Raw genomic sequence first — 19,432 nt, forward strand, 5'->3', positions numbered from 1 at the left:
CCCCATTGGCATTTAGTGAGTGCTCAGCTGTGCACAGTGTCTCCTGAATGAATCACATGCAAGCAGAGCATCGCTATGTTTATCCAAGCCCTGGGAGCTGGAGTGCTTGCCGTGGTTGGGCTCACATGCCCCAGCGCCTTGCAGGTTGTTCCAGTATTCCCTGTGGTCAGGGCCTTCAGGCCCTTCAATAATTCGGTCCCTGGCAGGATCAGCTGGTTTCTGAAACATCTTTCCAGGCGTGCTGAAGCCAAAAAAAAAAAAAAAAAAAAAAAAATGCTTCCCTCCTGAAGCTATAACAGAGACCAACTGCTAAAAAAGGACCTTGAAACCACATCTGCTGTGCCCTTGACTTCAAGGCCACGCTTAAAGCCTTGCAGATAGATGAAGCATTATTTTTTTCTTCTTTCTTCCAGTTTCTCAGGAGAGGCCCTACAGTGCTGAATGGCCCCCATCATCACTTTATTTCTTGCATGTAATCTAAAACCCTTATGCATTTTATTTGCCTTAATGAGACTCCTTCCTAGAAATACTCCTTTTATTTGTATGTGCTCAGGTGAGAGAGTTTCCCAGTATAATCACTTCTGTGCTTGGGAACCAACAACAACAATAAGAATAATAGCTGATATTTACTTAACGTTTATTAGGTGTTAGCTATAATATTAAACACTTGAAAGACATTATCTCATTTTTTCCTACCTCAATATCCCCTTTGAGTGAGCATTATATCTCCATTTTGTCAGTAAGGAAGGTAAAGAGTCCAAGGCCGCGCAGTCAGCATATGGAGGAGTCTGGCTAAATAGCAAAGCCCTTTGCACTAAATAGCTGTTTGCGTCACTTCTCCTGCCCAACTGTGCCCATTTTTTTCAGCTCTTCTTTCCATTTGTACCCAGTAATACCCTAGGCTTAAAAATTCACACATACACACACACACACTTGCTAAGAGGCTGCAACAACTTAGCTTAATGATGTAGTCACTGTTAAATGCAAGCCACTTCCCTACAGAATTAGTTTTTTTAATCTTTGATGAAACTCAAGCAGGTGTAGAATATTTTTCCTTTCCTGGACTAGAGTGTGGTGTTGAGGTACTTTACTTGTGACACGAATAACAGGGAGCAGCTTGGATTCCCACTGAGGCAGATGCCCCTGAGCTTGGCCTCCTGGGATCTGTGTCATCTGCCCTCCCCTGTTAGATTCTCAGAGCACAGAAGGAGAAGAGTGCCAAGTTCTGGCTCAAGCTAGAGCACTGGTACAGTCTGTGACCTAGAGCAAATCAGATTTTTCTTGGTGGTAGAAATTAAAGTCAGTTTCTTACAAAGTTTAAAGTTGAATGCATAGCCCTGACTTGGTCTCATAGCCTAAATGTCTCTTTCCTTTCCTACCTCAGTCAAATAACATTTAAAAGATGGCAGTGAAGCCAAGTCACTTGTCTACTTGGGCCCTCGGTTTCTTCTTCTGTACAATGGGAAGCATGGACTAGGCGCTCACTGGCCTTCCCCACAGCTCTTGGTTTAGAATTCCAGGGGGCAGCAGGAAGAAACCCACCCTACCCCGCAGAATTCTGACCAGATAAGATTGCAACAAATTGAACCAGGGCTAGTTTAAGAAAAAAGGGAATTTATTGGAGGGGTATTTGTGCAGCTCATACAATCCAAACACACACACACACACACACACACACACACACACACACAGGTTGGGAACCAGGGCTGCTTGAGGGATTTCTTCACAGGAGTTCGTGAACATTCCCCTGGAGTGCTGCCATTAAGAGGACCCCCATTAAAGTCCGTTTTTATGTTTTTGTATTAAAAAAATACAAATTCCCGGGAGAGAGCCACCAAAAGACCATTCAGTTATGGAAGGTGGGGGAGGCAGGGTCAAACAATAGGAAAAAGCTGCTGGAGGCCATTCTTGCAGGTTGCACAGGTGGTTCCCAAGAAGAGGACTTCGTGGGAATCCTACCCCCGACCCCATGGAAATACACTAATAAGTATGCTTTACAGAGGAAGTCCATATGTATGTAAATAATGATGACTCCACCACGGGCAGCCATGTCTGGGTATTAAACGTGGGTGAGAGACACTGTAGACAATAATAGGGATTGTGAGATTGCTCATTAGACATTTTCGGGTAGCTGTGGCTAGTGAAAAGAGTAACAGATTTCAAGGCAAAAGTCTTGGGGGATGGACCATTCATTAGTTTAGCTTTGGACACAAAGAAAAACTAAACAATGTCATCTTATGGGGAAACCACCGCCACTTTGAATTAAGATCCTGCCTTCCTCTCTACTAGATCTGTTCTCATAGTTTGCACTTTGATGGAATTTGGGCAAGTTTCAACCTCTTAGGAGTTTCTGTGTCCTTATCTCTGAAGTGGGAACAATAGTAATATTCCTATAATAACCAACAAGACGACAGCTAACATTTGCTGGCACAAGGCATATGCCGAGTGCTTCACGTGCGAGGGGTCTCCTCACGGTACTTGGGCACGGTGCCGTTATGGCCTAAGTTTTGTAGATGAGGAACTGGGGCTTGCGGGAATGAAGAGAGGCGGTAAAGCATAGAGCAAAGTACTGTACAAAGTGATTGAGAGGGTGGGCCCAGGGGCCGGATGGCCAGGTACGAGGTCTGGCTCTAACACTTCCAGGCGTGGAGTCCTTGGGCGTGTTGCTTGAGCTTGATCGGTCTGTAAAATGGGGATAATGATAGGGCCCACCGTGGTGTAGTCATGAGAGTAAGTGATTTAATATGTATGCAGACAGTGCCTGGGGCAGAGCAGTGTGTAAGAACGTCTACTATTATTAATAAGGTCTACAGTTAGCAAGGTGGCGGTTGGAGACCCAGAGCTGATGGACTCTAAAACATATACTTTATGGCTGACATCTCTATTCTAGCAGGACAAGAAGGTTCAGAAGGGAGGAGTTTAAGAGAAGGGTGAGGGCACGAGGGAGGGAGAGAGAGAGAGAGAGAGAGAGAGAGAAAGAGAGCTGCTTCAGGACTCTTGGCTCCTCTCACAGCCTTTTCTCTATGACCTTGAACTAGATACCCAGAAAGTCAGCAGCAATCACTGGGTCCTTGTAATTGATTGGAACATTCAGTACTGGCTTTCCCTTAAGCTTCTGACTTCAGGGGGGCTTTAGGAAGTGGTAAATTAGGAGAAAAGAGAAGAGAGGCAGAGAGTGACTAACACACAGAGAGAAAGATGGAGTCAGAAAGACAGAAAAGCAGAGATAAACGTAATGACCCAGAGACAGAGTAAATAATACTCACAAGGAGATGAGCAGACACATGTTTAAAGACAGAGAAAGGCAATAGAAGAGAAGCAGAACGAAAAGAAAAGAGGGGTGAGGGGACGGCTGGGAATTCAGTGCATACAGCAGTTGATGGACCGCCCTTCCTGTGGTTGATGGAGCAAACAGACCCGTTAAGTGTGTCAGCGGTTTATCTAAGGAAAGCACCTTTCCCACAGCCGCAGCAAGTGGCGTCTGACTGTGTAGGGCAGTGACAGGACTCGCTCTTTATCTGAATTGGAGACAGGAGCACTCTTGTCCGTATTTCGTGCAGGATGCCACAGATTAGGCTGCAGATTTTTCATGGTTGGCGATAGAGCCTTGTTTAGAGAGGCCTAGGGCTGAACAACACTCCAAGGCTGGGCCAAGAGGACCATAAGCCTTAGGAACCTAGAGATGGATTTTATACGAGGGGATGGTTTCTATAAAAAGTTGCATGTATGCCTTCGTGTGGGCCTTGAAAATCTCTGCAAGAATATCCATCTAAATGTTAACAATCCTTATCTCAAGGTAGGATTAATGAGGAGTCTCACTTCATAAGTAATGTGTTTCTGCTATGTTTGCATTTTTGACAGTAACAACATAGGGCCTTTATAAAAAGAGGAACAAAAGGTTTCAACTAGATGATAAGCACACTTCTTGAAATGAGAGGGCCAGGTACACAGTGGCCCCCCACGGGGAAGAGGCAAGTACGGATTTGTCTGACAAGCAGGCAATGGCTAAGTACAAGGGTGGAATACTTGAAAATATTTCTCCTTGACGCTTCCCAGACGCTTTGGAAATCTGGTGACCACAGTCTCTCTTCTGATTCTTGCAGAAGGGTGAAATTATTAATGTCCCCTCAGCTTGGATGAGTTTTATTCCTTTGAGGTTCTTCAGGGTTTAAAAAAAAGGCAGGAGTCAGTGGGAGGGTATCTGTTCTGCTCATGGTCAGAGGTTTTCCTGCCAGTGAACGATGCTTGGAAACACTGCTGGCTCAGCACCATGGTGCTGAAGTCCCTGTCTCCCACCCCTCACTCTAAATTTTAAATGAAGTTTGTGGCTGGCCCATCCTTTCAAAGTTATTGCCTGTAGGCTTGAAAAATGACCTAGGTTTGTCTTCTTTCAGGCTTTATGAAGGCAAAGAACAGATGGAGTTTGAAGAATCCATGAGACGGCTCTTTGAATCTATCAACAACCTGATGAAAAGTCAATACAAAACAACCATCCTTTTGCAGGTGGGTTTACACTACAAAAAAAAAAAAAAAATCTGTTTTCCTTTGGTCACCTGATAAATAACAGTATGGTGAGATAATGTCTACTTTTGCTTGAATATGTAGCCCTATGTTAATGGAAGGCCTGGGCTGGCCACATGGTACAAGGATCATGAACACCAAAGAAAGCACATTTATTATTTGTTTCCTGTGAGGGCAACAGTGCCTCTTTTTAAATCACTCCGAAGCTTTTGCTACCTGGAAGGAAATAGGTCAAACCTGATCCACCTCTAATGGTGACAATGGTGGGGCGCCTGGATGGCTCAGTCAGTTAAGTGTCCAACTCTCGATCTCAGCTTGCATCTTGATCTCAGGGTTGTGAGTTCAGACCCAGCAATGGGCTCCATGCTATTCATGGAGCCTCCTTAAAAAGAAAAATAATAATGGTAACAACGGTTAAGGTGGCAGCCTCTTAAATCCTCTACTTTCGATTCTCAGCACCATAAGCTCAGATCCCTTTTTGGGGTTAGAGTCTCCTCAATAAACAGGAGATACTTTGGAGAGAGGTCCTCTAATTTATGGCTCATGATGCTAATGTAGGAACTCTGCAATCTTTGAGAACCCTTGAGTCCCACCCCAAGGCTGAGCAAGAGTTTAGCAGCAGAGAGCCTGAATGGAGAGGCTGTTTTAGGGGAAGACTTCCTAACTTTCACAGGATTGACTTGTAAGTGTGCAGGGAGGGCTGCCTCATGTCACATGAATAGGAAAAAACACATTTACTGAAACAATGAGTTAACGCAGATTCTTCTTTTCCTTCTTTTAATAAGAATTATCCTTTTAGTTGCTAATATAAAATCTGCTGTGCCTGGGATCACCCAGCCTCTGGCTGGAATGGATGAGGTGCTAGTGTCCAGTTAGAACGGAGGCAAGAAGGCAGAGGCAGAAGTCTGTCTAGCAGCGTTCACTGCTGATGCCACGACTCCCCAGCTTTGCACATCAGAATCTCTTGGGGATCTTTAATAAATTCTGATGCCTGGCTACCACCACCAGACATTCTAATTTAATCAGTATGGAGTGTGACCAGGGCAAGCAGTTTAAAAAACTCCCTGGTGTTCAGGAATCACTTTGCTAGTGGCTTTTTTGATTGAACAAATGTTGGTGACCTCTTTGTGTGTGTGTGTTTGCATGTCTATGTGTGTGTTTGCGTGTGTGTGTGTGTGTGTGTGTGTGTGTGTGTGTGTGTAGAGGGGGGCTTTGACTAGTTCACCAATGTATCCTCAGCACATTGAGCAGGCCTGATACATAGCTGATGCTGAATAAATATCTGTTGAATGAATGACCCTCAGGATAGGTGTGCAGCTCTCCACTTCATAGATGAGGACACTGAAGCTCAGAATTGATACCACTTTGTCAGGCTCCACTGCAGTCAAGGGTGTGGCTGGCGTTCAGATGGCCTCATGCCTGGCTCTGAAGACCGTGCTCTGAGCTGCTCTATTACACTGTTCTTTACACTATACATTTAGCACGTACTGGAGATAAGACTGTTTGCTCCAGGGTGAGTCTTACCGTTTTTACCTTCCCTTCCCTTTTGTGTGTGTGTGTGTGTGTTTTTTTTTTTTTCCTAAGTCCTCCCTCATTTTACAAAGCTTCATCATTTTACAACAAAGGGAATAAGAGGAGCAGGGGACAGCATGAAGAAATGTGATAAGAGCTGGAGCCTGTCACTCCGCCTGTATCATATTGGAAGCAGCTGAGCTTCCAGGGAGAGGTGTGAAGATGTTTGGTGAGGGCTGAGGTTGACTGGTTGCAAAGGGAGAGGCTGTAGCATTGAGTCAGGTCTGAAATAGCTCTGAGGAAGCTGAAGTACGAAGGAGCAGAAATGACGGACAAATGAAGGAAGCAGTTAGTGGGGAAGAGAAAGGAGCAGGTGTCTCAGAGAGGTAGAGGTACCAGGAGAGGGACAGAGCACTGACCTTGAGAAAGCCAGAGGGAAACAGCTCTCATGGAGTCAGTCTTTCTAATTTCAGCACCTATTTCCTGGTAATGAACTACATGTACCTTGGGGGATGGGACAAAGGGACAGAGGGATTAAGAAGGGAAAGAAAGGAGGAGAAAGAAAGAAAGCTACAAAGCAAAGAGGAGCCAGTCAGCATCCGTGGCACTGAGGAGACCTGGATGTTCTTCTTGCTCAGCTGTATGACTGTAGGCTGGTCATTTAACTTCTCACTGTCTGTTTCCTCATCTGTAAGCCCTCACTGTTTACACGAGGATCAAATAAACACTGTCTACAAAAGAGCAGATTATAAAATGCTATGTAAACGCAGAGAACTAACGTGATTATTATGGTCTGGGCATAAGCCTTTTTACCCAAGTTCTTACTGTCTGGGAAGCTATGTAGAAATGCCTTATTTTCCCTGGTATTTGGGCTAGGTTATGCTGGTTTCTCCTCATGGATTTCCACCCCAGAGTCATCAAAAGGACCTTCATCTCTTTTTTAATTTGCTCTGAGGACCAAATTTAGCTTCCACAATTTACATAAAATCAATGATACTTTCTACCTATTTCTATGGTTGCTGAAAATTTGGCAAAGAAGGATATAACCATATCCAAATATGGAAAGCAACAACCTTTGAAGATTTAATGCCGGTTTAAGGTGTAATGTGTGGGCTGATGAGGGGAGAGAGGTCAAGACCATGTCATGTTAGCAAGCTCCATACAAGGAATCTTCTTGGACTTTGTCATTTGCTACTGGGGCAAGAGCTTTGGATTTCATGTCAGAAAGACCTCAGTGGTAATTGAGCATCTGCACTTGGGCATGGGACATTGGGCAAATTGCTTCAGTTTTCTGGGCCTCTGTTTATCCTTTTATGAAATGGAAAGCCTAATGTCTAATTTAGAGGAAATATTGAGAGGATTAAATAAAGCAATGTATGTAAAGGGAGAAATATAGAGCCTATTACCTATTTCAATTTAAATAGTTTTTAGCCATTTATACCTCTCCCTTCTTTACCTCATCATAAAACAGAAGTTTTTGGAGCATTTGCCTAGAGTAGAAGGAGATATTTATATTCCTAATCTTGTTACATGAGGCTGAACGGTTTTAGGACGTTTGGTTATTCAGCTAAATCAAGAAACATAGATATAAATTTCAGGGAGAATAAACCCACAAGAACTGACTCTATGGGGAAAAAAAGGAATGACATAGTATAGGATGACTGGAGTCCTGATTCTGAGCCTGCATGGGGTATGGTGGGAAAGAGGGCTGTGATCTATTAGTAGTGTCTTTCATACATTTTGGGTGAGAGCGTAGAGTAAGAATGCCAGTGAGTGCAACTTTACACCTCCAGCTGGGTAGCAGCTCATGGTGGAAACCCTCATTCATGCCTGCTTTACTTTAGCGTAGAGCAGATCTGGTTCAATCAATCTCGGCTTTGTCCATTGTGAGTTCTGGGATCTCATCAAGTTATTTCTCATTTCTAAGACTCATCTGGTGTTTGTGAATTGCTTCCTGTAGTTTTCCTTATTGTTCAGAGTTGGCATGGCAGCAGCTCGCTCAAAACTATGGAGAATTTAAAACCAGCAATTCAAAGAAAGTAGAAGATCATTAAAAATACCTTCCACTGATTGAGTATCTACCATGTGCCAGGCATGAAGCTGGGCTCTTCATATACAGTGTTTTGCATCCTGCCAGAGATCTGCAAGGGATCACTGTCTTCGGTGTCCATAGGAGGTTCATAAAGTTAAATAATTCATCCCAGATTATACCTATCCACAGCGGTGGAGCTAGGATTTGAAAGTACCTGGGTCTCTTGACTCCAAAGTTAATGTTCTCCCTGCCACAGGGAATGGATTAGGACGGGGGTTTCCATGTGTTTTCAGTAACAGGCCATAAGCTTAGAAGTCCCCATGTGTGCCAGCCCTATGAGCATTGTTGATAAAACTGATGGTAGGTTGAGAGGATCAAAATCAGACGTGAGTGAATTGGATGTAGCTCGAATGTGAGGAAAGGGCATTTGGTGACATTATGCAGTCGCATTTGTCCCATTCACCTTTAGGTCCAGGGTTCATCATAATGCTCCAATTTGATGGTGTGAGTGAAAATAAATGAGCAGCTCACATTGAATGGCATGCTCCCTTGGCCACTATGACTGTCATACATGCTAATAATGCCACCAGAGTGTCCAGGAGGGTAAGGGAGCTCTGTATTTTGTATCCCCAGTACCTGAACCCGTGGCTGCCACTTAGTAGGTACTTGAATATTTTTTGGCTAAACAAATGAAACAATGAACACTAGCTTCCACTGTTTTGTGTTTTAGCATTTATTATGTATCACACATTAGGCTGAAAGCTTTATATATATTGTTAGCTCATTTGATATTTATAACAACCTTATTAGGCAAATACTCTTCTTATCTCTACTTTACAGATGTGGAAATGGAGGCTTAGCAAGGCTGAGTAATTAACCACAACTAAGAAGGGGCAGGTCTGGGATTTGAATCCAGACGGTGTAAGTCCAGAGTTTGTGCTCCTAATCACCACCAAACAAAGCATAGTTTCATGAAAGACTTAGCCAAATCTTTCCTGCAAAATGCCAAATGGATAAGCAATAAGCAACAGTAATAACAATAGTAAAGATGGATAGATGTTTGGTTCATAGTCATGAAGGCAAGCTAATTAAGGATGCCTTTTTCTTTCCTCTCTTTTCGTTGTTTATTGGTATAAAATGTTCAAATGTCCAACTAAAGGAAGAAAGTGGTCCATTCTTGGGAACAGGCCCACAGGCTGTATGCTGAAGTCCCGAAGTAGGAGAAATGAAACTTACTATTTAACTTGTCCCCTTCTCAACCATATACCCCATACTTAGGGGTAATGTTTGGGGAGGATGGATTCAGTGGTGGGGAGGATGAAATTTTGTTTCAGTGAGGCTGCTGTAGTCATACTGATAACTAACATTTAATCTTCACATTGGCCTTAAATTAGGTAACTTTGTTTCCTTCATTTTCCTGGTGAGAAAACGAAAACACAGAGAGTTAACCTGCCCAAGGCCACATAAGATAAAAGTGATCCACAGGGACTTGACTCCGACAATCTGCCTCTCCAGCCAGCCCTCCGTAAACACTGAACTCCCCCGCCCCCGCCAAGCCATGGGGGCCGGCATAACGTTCGGTTCCAGAAAGCATGGAGACATATGTATTCTGGAACGTGTCGGTCCATCTTTCCTTCTCTTTCCCTGAAAGATTGTCAAGGAGGCTGACTGTCCTGAGAGAGCTGCATGTACTGTTCTTAAGGACAGCACCGTATCTCTAAGGAAGCTGTCCTCTTCTGCTCGTGCTGTGGTGCATTTCTGTGACACTGTCCAGTTTCCATGGACCTTGGCCATCCAGTGCCTGGTGAAAATAAAAGCACTGAAAATTGGTGGGATGGAAATACTGTCTGTGCTCTTGAATGAGGAAGATGTCTAGTGCTCCTGTAAAACCTTGCATCACTGCAAAACATGCTCTTTTTGGCTAAAATTCTGTCTACTGGCATTGGTGCAGTTTGCTCTCACTCCGTTTGGAGGGAGAGGGAGCATGTAAAAACTCAAAAGACAAATCCCCTTTGAGTTTGACGGGGTGTTTGGTTTGATTTTTGTTGTTCTTTTTAAATAATTGCTGTTTCTAGCAGCCCAGGATTATCAATTCTGGGCAAGTCCGTCTGGATAACAGTCATCTCAAATGTCCTCTCATGACTTATCTCTGGGCCAGTGAAACCAATGTTGCTTGGTTTGGATCTGGCTCTCTTCTTGAGGCTGAAACTAGCCTTCGAGAGAGTCCAGAGTTGGTGATTAATCTAGGAAATCCTCTCAGTGCCACATGATAAGCTAATTACTAAGTTGGCAAATGTTTTCCTGGTGTCCATTCTTACAACCCCTGATACATGAGGTGAGGAAGATCCTTAACTGAGGAGATGTCAGAAAAACTGTACCTTCTTTTAAAAAATTATCCTCATAAAGAGGAGGAAGTTCTTTTTCTATTTCCGTCACCAAAAAGCCTTCCCTCCCCTATTGAAACCTCCTCCCTTGCCAAGATGGAAACTTTTCCTTAAAGCAGGGTGGGTAGTAGCAAAACACACTGGCTAGGGCCCAACTGGACAGAATCAGGTACGCATTATTACTATGCTGCATATTAGCTGTGTGGCTTCTGGCAAATTACTTCACCTCTCTGCCATAGTTTCCTTGCTGGTAAAATGGGATGACAGTATCCATAGAGTGGTTGAAAAGTGTAGTGAGGTCATACATGTAAAGTATTTGACATCTTTAAAGTTTCCAATAACGGTTGTTATTTAAAAACCCTATAATAAATAATCCTATTATATACCTTTATATACATATGCATACATAAACTTATCTGTATATGTTTCTCTTAAATATTATATGCAATATAGGAATATATATTATGGAATAAATGTAACAACATGATCATATTATTTTATGTATAATAGTAGTATTAATGAGAGTAACAGTTACACCAATAGTAAAGCAACATAGTTCCCAGGAGGCCAATAGGTTTAGAAAGCCAAGCTGTTTCTAGTTTCCAGGCCTTAGAAACATGCAACAAATGGAGGTCCCCAGGGGGTCTTATGGCTGAGCTGGTCTGCCTTCTGGGGGAGCTTGCTGGTTGCACCTGCTGAACCTACCTGCTATTACTCCACTCACGTGTGTAAGAACTTGTGAAGGGAAGAACTATGGACAGGAGCCCTGCGGTCAGTGCTGCAGACTTCCTGGATGAGAGGTGGGCCGTCCTTGTTGGAAAAGAAAACCACAGACCTGCCACTTCTCTGTGAGGCCACCCGATGGAAGTTTAATACTCTCCAGTTGAGTTGATAACACCCTCTGAGTCTCAGGGTGACAGCTACTTTGTGTGTTTTACTTTATTGTCAGCCGAGAGCTGAGAAGCTGGGAAAATTGGCTTCTTGTGAAACATCCTTGTCCCAGCCCCGTCCAACCCCTCCTCACTGTCAGCTGAAGCATTCAAGTGTGCATGCCAGTGTAGGACTCCTGGTGATGGCTGCTCTGCAGCATTGCTTCAAAGCCCTGAAATGGTGTGCAGCCCTTGAAAGCCAGGAACTTGCTGCAGACAATGAAGTCCTGGCTTTCCCAACTTGCTGAGGGTTTGATCTCCATTTTTGTCCTCTCACTTTGGCCTTAATTCTGATGAGTACATATTATACTTTATCCAGGTGCTGGGGAGTAAAGGCAGGAGTTTGAGAGAAGAAATAAGTTGAAATTCAGCACACACACCTTTGGGAGCCTACTATGTGCTGGACATTACAATAGGTACATGATATACTTTATTTCACATCATTCTCCTTTACCCCACGTGAGGATGCTGAGGCTCAGGGTGTGAATAGATGGGCCTTGGTATGTGCAGGTGCTAGGTGGAACATTGTGGTTCTTGCCCAGATCCCCATGGGCCCAGAGCTCTATGTTCTTGGGTCTAAGAGTTAATGAAGGAACAGAGTGCCTGCACCAGTCTTTTTCAGGACATATGCCTCAGCATAGGGCATCTCTTTAGAATTTCGACATTGTCAGTAGGTATTCCCATGGGGAAAGTGCAGTGTGATTTGGCTAGCACAGTGTTAGAACAGGTGAACAAGAATGACTCATTCTTTAGAGAGAGTGTGGGTTCCTCATACCTCCTTACTTCCCATGGGCCCAGACTCATCCCATTCATTCTTTTCTTTTGCTTGCCCATCTTCTCAGGCATCTGTTTTTGCTACATCAGTTTGGTGCTTTTATCAAAATGGCCTTGACCAACTAGGTCGGAATGCACTGGATACTGTAACTGCCTAGAGGAATGTTATAGTGTGTCTTAGCATATTAAAATTCTGAAAAGTTCTGCAATTAAAAAAAAAAAGAAAGCTCACTGGCTTAATTTTGCTTAAACCAGAGTTTCTGCAAATTATTTTATTGCAAGCCCGTTTTCCCTCACAGGATACCTAGCTAACATCATCCTATGGAACAAGGGTTTCCCACTAGAGCATCAGCTTTGGAATCTTGTTATCTCTTGTCATCTTGATTTGAAAGAATAAAAAATAAATTCCTAGACACAAAATCCAATAACTATAAAGAAAAAGTCTGACAAATCTGACAACATACAGATTAAAGTTCTTCTGTGCAATGAAAGATATGACTAGCAACAAACAACAGGACAAGCAAGAAGAAATTCTTCCAAATGGTATTGCTGCAAAATGGTTAATTCCACAAACAAATAAGGAAATAATCCACCCAAAAGAAAAATGAGAAGATATGAACAAGCAATTTAGTAAATACAGATATTCAATAAATACAGAAAAGGTGCCCAGTGCACTAGAAACCAAAGATTTGTAAATTACCATTATAAATTAGATATCACATTGCCAAAACTAAAAAGATTTGTGTACCAGTGTTAGCAAGGTTATAGGGAAAGGAGTGAAAGGAAATTGGTTACTGTTTCTTTCTAAGATAATATGACAGCATTTCCTAAAATACACTATATATATTAAAATATACATTTTGATGCATTAATTCATCTTTGAGTAGTCCGTCCTGCAAGGATTCTTACAGATACACAAATGTATATATTAACTCTTTGTACCACAGTTTTATAATAAAGAAAAACTGAAAATAGTATAAAATCCATCCATCAGTAAGGGAGGGGTTAAAGAAGGTACTGTGTACCCATAAGGGCATTGCTGAGTTGTGGTTGGATATGAAGAGAGTGTATTCTATGAGATGACATGCAAAGATTAGTGCTGCATGTATGGTTCACTGCAGAAACAAGGTGCAGAACTATCTAAATTACACACACACACACACACACACACACACACACACACACACACATGCATTTGCTAGTGAGCACTCCTGCATAGAAAACAGTCTGGAAGGAAACTCATTGATAGTGGCCCCTCTGGGGAATAAGGATTGGGGCTGAGATGGAGATGCAGGACTTCAGTGACAATTTTCACCTTAATACTTTATCCTGTGTGATGTTTTTTACATTGCACATATATTACTGACTTTAAAAATTCATCAACACAAGAAAAAAGAAAAGGCTGAAGCATAGAGAGAGAGAGTTGTTATTTAATGAGGTGGGCGTGTAACTTAAGGCTAATGAGGGGTGGCTGCCTGAATTTGAATCTTGGCTCTTCTACTTGCTAACTTTGTGATTTGGGTCTGGTTATTTATTTATTTATTTATTTTTATTTTTATTTTTTTAAAATTTTATTTATTTATTTGACAGAGATAGAGACAGCCAGCGAGAGAGGGAACACAAGCAGGGGGAGTGGGAGAGGAAGAAACAGGCTCATAGCAGAGCAGCCTGATGTGGGGCTCGATCCCACAATGACAGGATCACACCCTGAGCCGAAGGCAGAGGCTTAACCGCTGTGCCACCCAGGCGCCCCTAGGTCTGGTTATTTAGTCTTGATGCACCGGAGGTTCCTTATCTATGAAAATAGTATATCCCTTGTAGGATTGACATTAAGGTTTAACAAGATAATCTATTAGGTGTTCAGTGTCTGCCCCACTGAAAGTTCTCAGAGAATAGTCATAATTATTATTTATGTTAACTAAGAAGCTCAGTTGTATATGGTTAGGAGTAAGATTTTCTTTAAGAAAGGAATTTTCAATATTTTTATTTTGATCTGATTACTAAAGGGTGATTGATTAATGTTGACTATGGAACACTTAGAATATGAAGAAAAAGAAAAAAGAAAAAATTTAAATGCAGCCTTCCACTAGATGCTTAAGTATTATTTTCCAGCCACGTGACTTATAAGTCCTTCTGTGGAAACTGCAGTATACCCTGCTGCTTCGCAAAGGATGCTGTGATGCAAGTGACTGGGTGGGTCTCATACCTCTGGATGCATCAGTTCACGTACACAGAGGAAAGAAACAGGCCACCGCAATGTGCAGCTAGTACACTAATCCAGGTAGTGGTCTGAAACATGCCTACCGTTGTTCACAAATGGGCCAGGGAGAGAAAATATGAGTAACTCAGTCCAAGCTGTCCCTGCCACCCACAAAACAATTCAAACACACCATCCATCTTCCAATAATGATAGAAGTTACCACTTAGTGGGCACCCAAAACAGGCCTGGCTCTCTGTCGGATGCCTCATGTATATGATTTTTAATTTTTCCAATCAAAATAGGTATTAATTTCCCTATTTTAGAGATAAGGACATTGACACATCAAAGAGGTTAAGTGTTTGGTCCAAAACCACATGGTTACTAGGAGTCGAACCGAGATCTGACAGCAGGGATCTAACTTTGAAGTCTGTGATCATATACATTACTGCCTCCTTGAAGATAGAAGAAGTTGTGGCTGGCTTTTGTCATCAAAGAAGTGCATGCTAATGTTTCCGTGTGCATACAGTCTTGAACCTCCGCAGGAGTGCCCAGGATTCAGGGTCATCCTCCTCACCATGTGAAGTTATTGGACGTGGGCATCCCTCATGTTGATTTCACTTTCCACCTAGGTGGCGGCTTTGAAATACATTCCATCTGTCCTCCATGATGTAGAAACGGTCTTCGATGCAAAGTTACTCAGGTGAGAGCTCACCATGTACTTTCCTGGCTCTGATGGCAGCCAGGGGTTCAGAGGGAGAGGAGGAGTGCTTTTATGGGGGGATTCTGCATGGGCACTCAGAGCTGGGGCGGGGAGGGCACATGGTTAGGAACTTGGTGTAGAGATTCCTGTTGGATTTTTACATTCTGGTTTTATTTTGTCAGACTTTGCTGAAAACCACCATAAAATAAGCATCCTTCTTTGATGACACGAATGATACAGAAATGCAAACATTTAAGATTAAAGAACTGATAGTTTGTGTAAATGTTGCCATCTCATTTGCACTTGAAGTTTATTTTGGGGTCCCAATCTGTGTCCTGTACGTACTGTAGAGAGCAACTTCCAATCACTTACAGGAATAATAGAGAGATAGGCTCCCTTTTGCCTTCTTTACCCCATTTCTTTCATGAGATGAACACATTAGTTTAAAGTGATTATGCTGTTAGAATAGAGACCTCTAAGCCAGATAATGGCCTTTCCTTCTTTTTCCTAAATTCCCTTAAGTTCCAAGATAACATATAGAAGATTTTTAAACTTTTTCTATTGAGATGCTTTTAGATCTAGAAAAGAGTTGCAAGGATAGTATACATATGCCCTTCACCCAACTTCCCTTAATAAGTTCAAATTTTACTTAGCTGTGGTATAGTCATCAAAACCGAGGCGTGAACTTCACTATAATTCTATTCACTGCTCTCCAGATGTGATCTGGATCTTGACAGTGTTTTCATTCATGGCCTTTTTGTCTTCAAGATTTGTACTCTTTTCTTCTCAGCCTGCTAGTCTCAAACTAAATGTTATCTTCTCAGAGGAGCTACCTCTGAATATTATAAATCAATTCAATTCCTCCCCCAGCCCCTACTCCACTACTCTCTGATACAGCTCCCTATTTCTTGTCTTCATTGCACATATCCTCTCCTATTGATTTGTTTGCCTCTGTGTTGTGTGCCGACATCTGTGAGAATATAAGTTCCATGCCGATTGGGACCACGTCTGTTCCTATTGTATCCCCACTGTTGTGCACATTGCTTGTCACACATCGAATAGATGCTTAACAAGTACTTGAAGGAATGAGTGAACACAATGAGCTGATTTTGGAAGCTTGACAGGGGCTATAATTCTGTTTCAGTGGTGTTTTTATGTTCTCTCTATCGGGGAAGAAATATCTCCTTTTTCATGTCCCAAACTGCTTCTAACCTGTAATTTTTCTTAGCTTTTTTTTTTTTTTAATTAAGGACCCTTTTGATCTTAAGACTTTCAAAGCTTTACTAACTATAAAACATTAGTAAATAAAGTGGTATGGTAATAAAGTCAGAACTTGGTTTTAAATCTTTGCCTTTTGAACCCCCTAGCTGTGCAACCTTGGGAAAGCTAGTTAACCTTTCTGAACCTTAGTTTTTCCACTTGTAAATTGAGATAAGTATTGTATCTATCTCATAGGGTCGTGAGGCTTAAATGGCATAATGGATGTAAAGTGCCGAGTTTGTGTCTGATACACGTAAGGGCTCAGGGTTATTGGTATTATTTTAGGTTATCACATCTCTTTGGATGTTATTAGTAGTCAACACTAAAACCAACTCCACATAGGCTTACTACACATCTGATGCTTTGCCAGGAATGGGGGGGGGGCAGCAAGGGAGCAAGATGTATGTCAGCTCTGCCTCCACAGAGATGGCAGTCTGGGCATGGATTGTAAGTGCCAGGCTGTGGGAAACACTGATCTAACTGGCCCTCTGCTCTCCTGTTTTTCCTGCCCTCAGCCAACTCCTATATGAGTTCTACACCTGCATCCCCCCCGTGAAACTCCAGAAGCAGAAAGTCCAATCCATGAATGAGATAGTCCAGAGCAACCTCTTTAAGAAGCAAGGTGAGTGCCAAGCATCCGGGCAGGGTGGGTGGTGCCAGAAACCACACAATGTACTTCACATGCCCAGCAGGCCAGAGCAACTCGCTGTGCGTCAAATGTTTCTTCTCCAACAGCTGCCTTGGTCTGAAGAAATGCAAAAAGTAGAAAGTGGCTGGCAACTTTAGCTCTCAGAATCTACATTGATCTTAAGAAGATTATTTTGCATTGTTTGCTCCTCCTGAGAGAGTTTAATGAGGTGGTAAATTTGGAGTCCTACACTTTAGGTCCTTCTGCCGTGAGGTTTTTTTTCCCCCTACATGGTTTATATGTATATACATGTCTTCAACTTGAGCTGAAGTAGGTGGGATTTCTTTTTGATAGAAAGAACCCGTCACAGAGAAGTTCTCAGTTTCCAAAGTGAAAGAACAAACTAGAGAGCTAACGCAGATTCCTGTGACCCATCTCAGAGATTCTGATTGAGTAGGAATTAGAGGGGTTTGTTTTGTGTTTGTTTTGAAAAATATGAATTACTTTTGAATAGGTGATGCATCTGCTTGGATCCAAATGCAAAGGTATGAAAAGGCACCACGTGGAAAGGGTCCCTCCAGACCCCGTGCACAGTCACTCGGATCCTTCCTCTAGAGGCAATGGTGCTTCCTATTTCTTGTGTTTGCTTCCAGGGAGCTCCATCAGCAATCAAACACATATATACTCTATATTCTCCCCTGGTCTTTTATTATTATTATTCAAATAGTAGCAAATAGCCCACTGTTCTGTACTTTGTCTCTCTTCACGTAATGGTATTTCCTAGAGAGCAGGGAATGGCAGTGGCTTTGGGCAGGAGTTATGGTCAGAGCTTCTGCTCACCCCAAACTGATCTCTGATAACCACCAGTCGCCTGACCAGGGCCCCACTGCTAAGAGCCTTGGGGTGCCCCGTTTTCGAGGTTGGTGAGCTAGATGGCCACGCCTCTGGATACGGCCAGGCAGGATTAGAAGTCAGTGTTCATCATCGACCTCTTCTCAAGCAACACTTGACATTTCCGGCATCACTCCTATCCGTGAGGGTGGAAAAAAATGACTTTTGAGGGGCAGCTCTGTTTTCTTTATACTAAGGCCAACAGTTCCCAATTTCTAATTCCTCTGTGTCCCCACTGGCGTCAGTGATAAAATGAGAAGCAAACTGCAAGAAACAAGAGGTCTTAGAAAGCAGGGGATCGGTCATCACCTAACAGATTTATTCAGAGAGCTAGGCTTGAATATTTATGTAAATTGCCTGGAAATCACAGAAATATTCAGGAGCCACTTCACTGTAAATATTCTTTTTCCCCAGTGCCTGGTTAACATGGTGCCTCTAAAATTACTGTCTGAATTCCTATGCCTGGAGTTAAGGCTAGGAGAAGGGCACAAGAAGGAAAGTGTTCTGGTGATGTTATACTCATGTCTGTGGTGTCCTGACCATTCAGACAGGTGTGTGACAACAGATTAATGCAATAAATATATGGTTTGTTTGTGCAAGGTGTTTTGTTGCAAGGTGATTGGGAACTAATCCTGGTAAGTCTTTTTGCATTTCTTGTATACTGGGTTTTTAAAAGTGAGTGTTCTATGGTTTTCATGTTCTGACTTCCCCATCAGAATGAATTGCCCTCACTCTGAAAGCTTTGAAGTCGCTTCCTGCCCCGGCAGGCAGTTTCTTCCAGATTTCAGGTGGTGTCACTGTAGAGGTGAATTGAGTCCCACGCCAGGGACATGGCAAGGGTGACTTTAGCTATGTATGGTGCTGCACAGGCAGCGGGGTGTGTGTGTGTGTGTGTGTGTGTGTTCTTGGCTTGCCTTCATTGTCCAGTGCCCGGCTTGGTATCAAGGCCAGAGGGAGTGCTAGCACCCTCCTGGATGGGGCATGTGGTGTCAATTCCAGACTGTTGGAAGTCAGAGTAATTCCTTTACTGCAGTCACATCTCCTGGGCTGGCAGCGGCCCCTGAGAGTGAACATAATCACGGAGCAGACTGGACAGCTGCTGCTCACCAGTCCTGCTGTGTCTCTGAGTTTCAGATTCAGTAAAAACCCTCTGATTAATATTAACAGACAGAAAGCCAGCCCCAGTGCTGTACACAGTTAGAAATGAAATGCAAAATTCTTACCTTTAAACACTTACAGAGACTAGAAATAGGTGAACAGAGAGCTCTTTGGGGACCCCTTTTAAAGGGGAGGCAATATAAAATTAGTCTATCCATCCTTGGTTCGCATGTGAAAGCAATATGTATAGCTTAAAGGTAACTCCTCTCCCACGATTGATTTGCTAAGTGAACCCTCTTCCCAAAATAACCCCAAAGGGAAACTTCATCTCATTCCCCTTCTTAAGCGTTCAGGTTCCAAATGAATACAATCTGAATTCATATGTGCTTACTGGGTGTCATTGGCTCCTGGGTGAGTGTCTCCTTTATACCCTTAAATAAGGTGAGTTTGATTTCTTGGCCAAGTTTGAGCTGTAATGAAATCCCTCCTGTAGTTCTCCCTGT

General features: G+C 42.8%; 1 protein-coding gene across 5 annotated transcripts in view; it reads left to right on the forward strand.

The window, feature by feature from the left end:
- The window catches only part of DOCK2 (dedicator of cytokinesis 2), a 406,900-nt gene that overhangs the window by 96,831 nt on the left and 290,637 nt on the right, over positions 1-19,432 (forward strand). For all 5 annotated transcript variants that reach the window (XM_026510947.4, XM_057312309.1, XM_057312311.1 and 2 more), the window contains 3 exons: positions 4,395-4,503; positions 14,982-15,052; positions 16,828-16,934. In XM_026510947.4, the coding sequence (XP_026366732.1) occupies positions 4,395-4,503; positions 14,982-15,052; positions 16,828-16,934 (287 nt within the window). The remainder of the gene's footprint in view (positions 1-4,394; positions 4,504-14,981; positions 15,053-16,827; positions 16,935-19,432) is intronic.

Source organism: Ursus arctos, unplaced genomic scaffold (genome assembly GCF_023065955.2).
Source record: "Ursus arctos isolate Adak ecotype North America unplaced genomic scaffold, UrsArc2.0 scaffold_15, whole genome shotgun sequence".
Lineage (NCBI taxonomy): Eukaryota > Metazoa > Chordata > Mammalia > Carnivora > Ursidae > Ursus > Ursus arctos.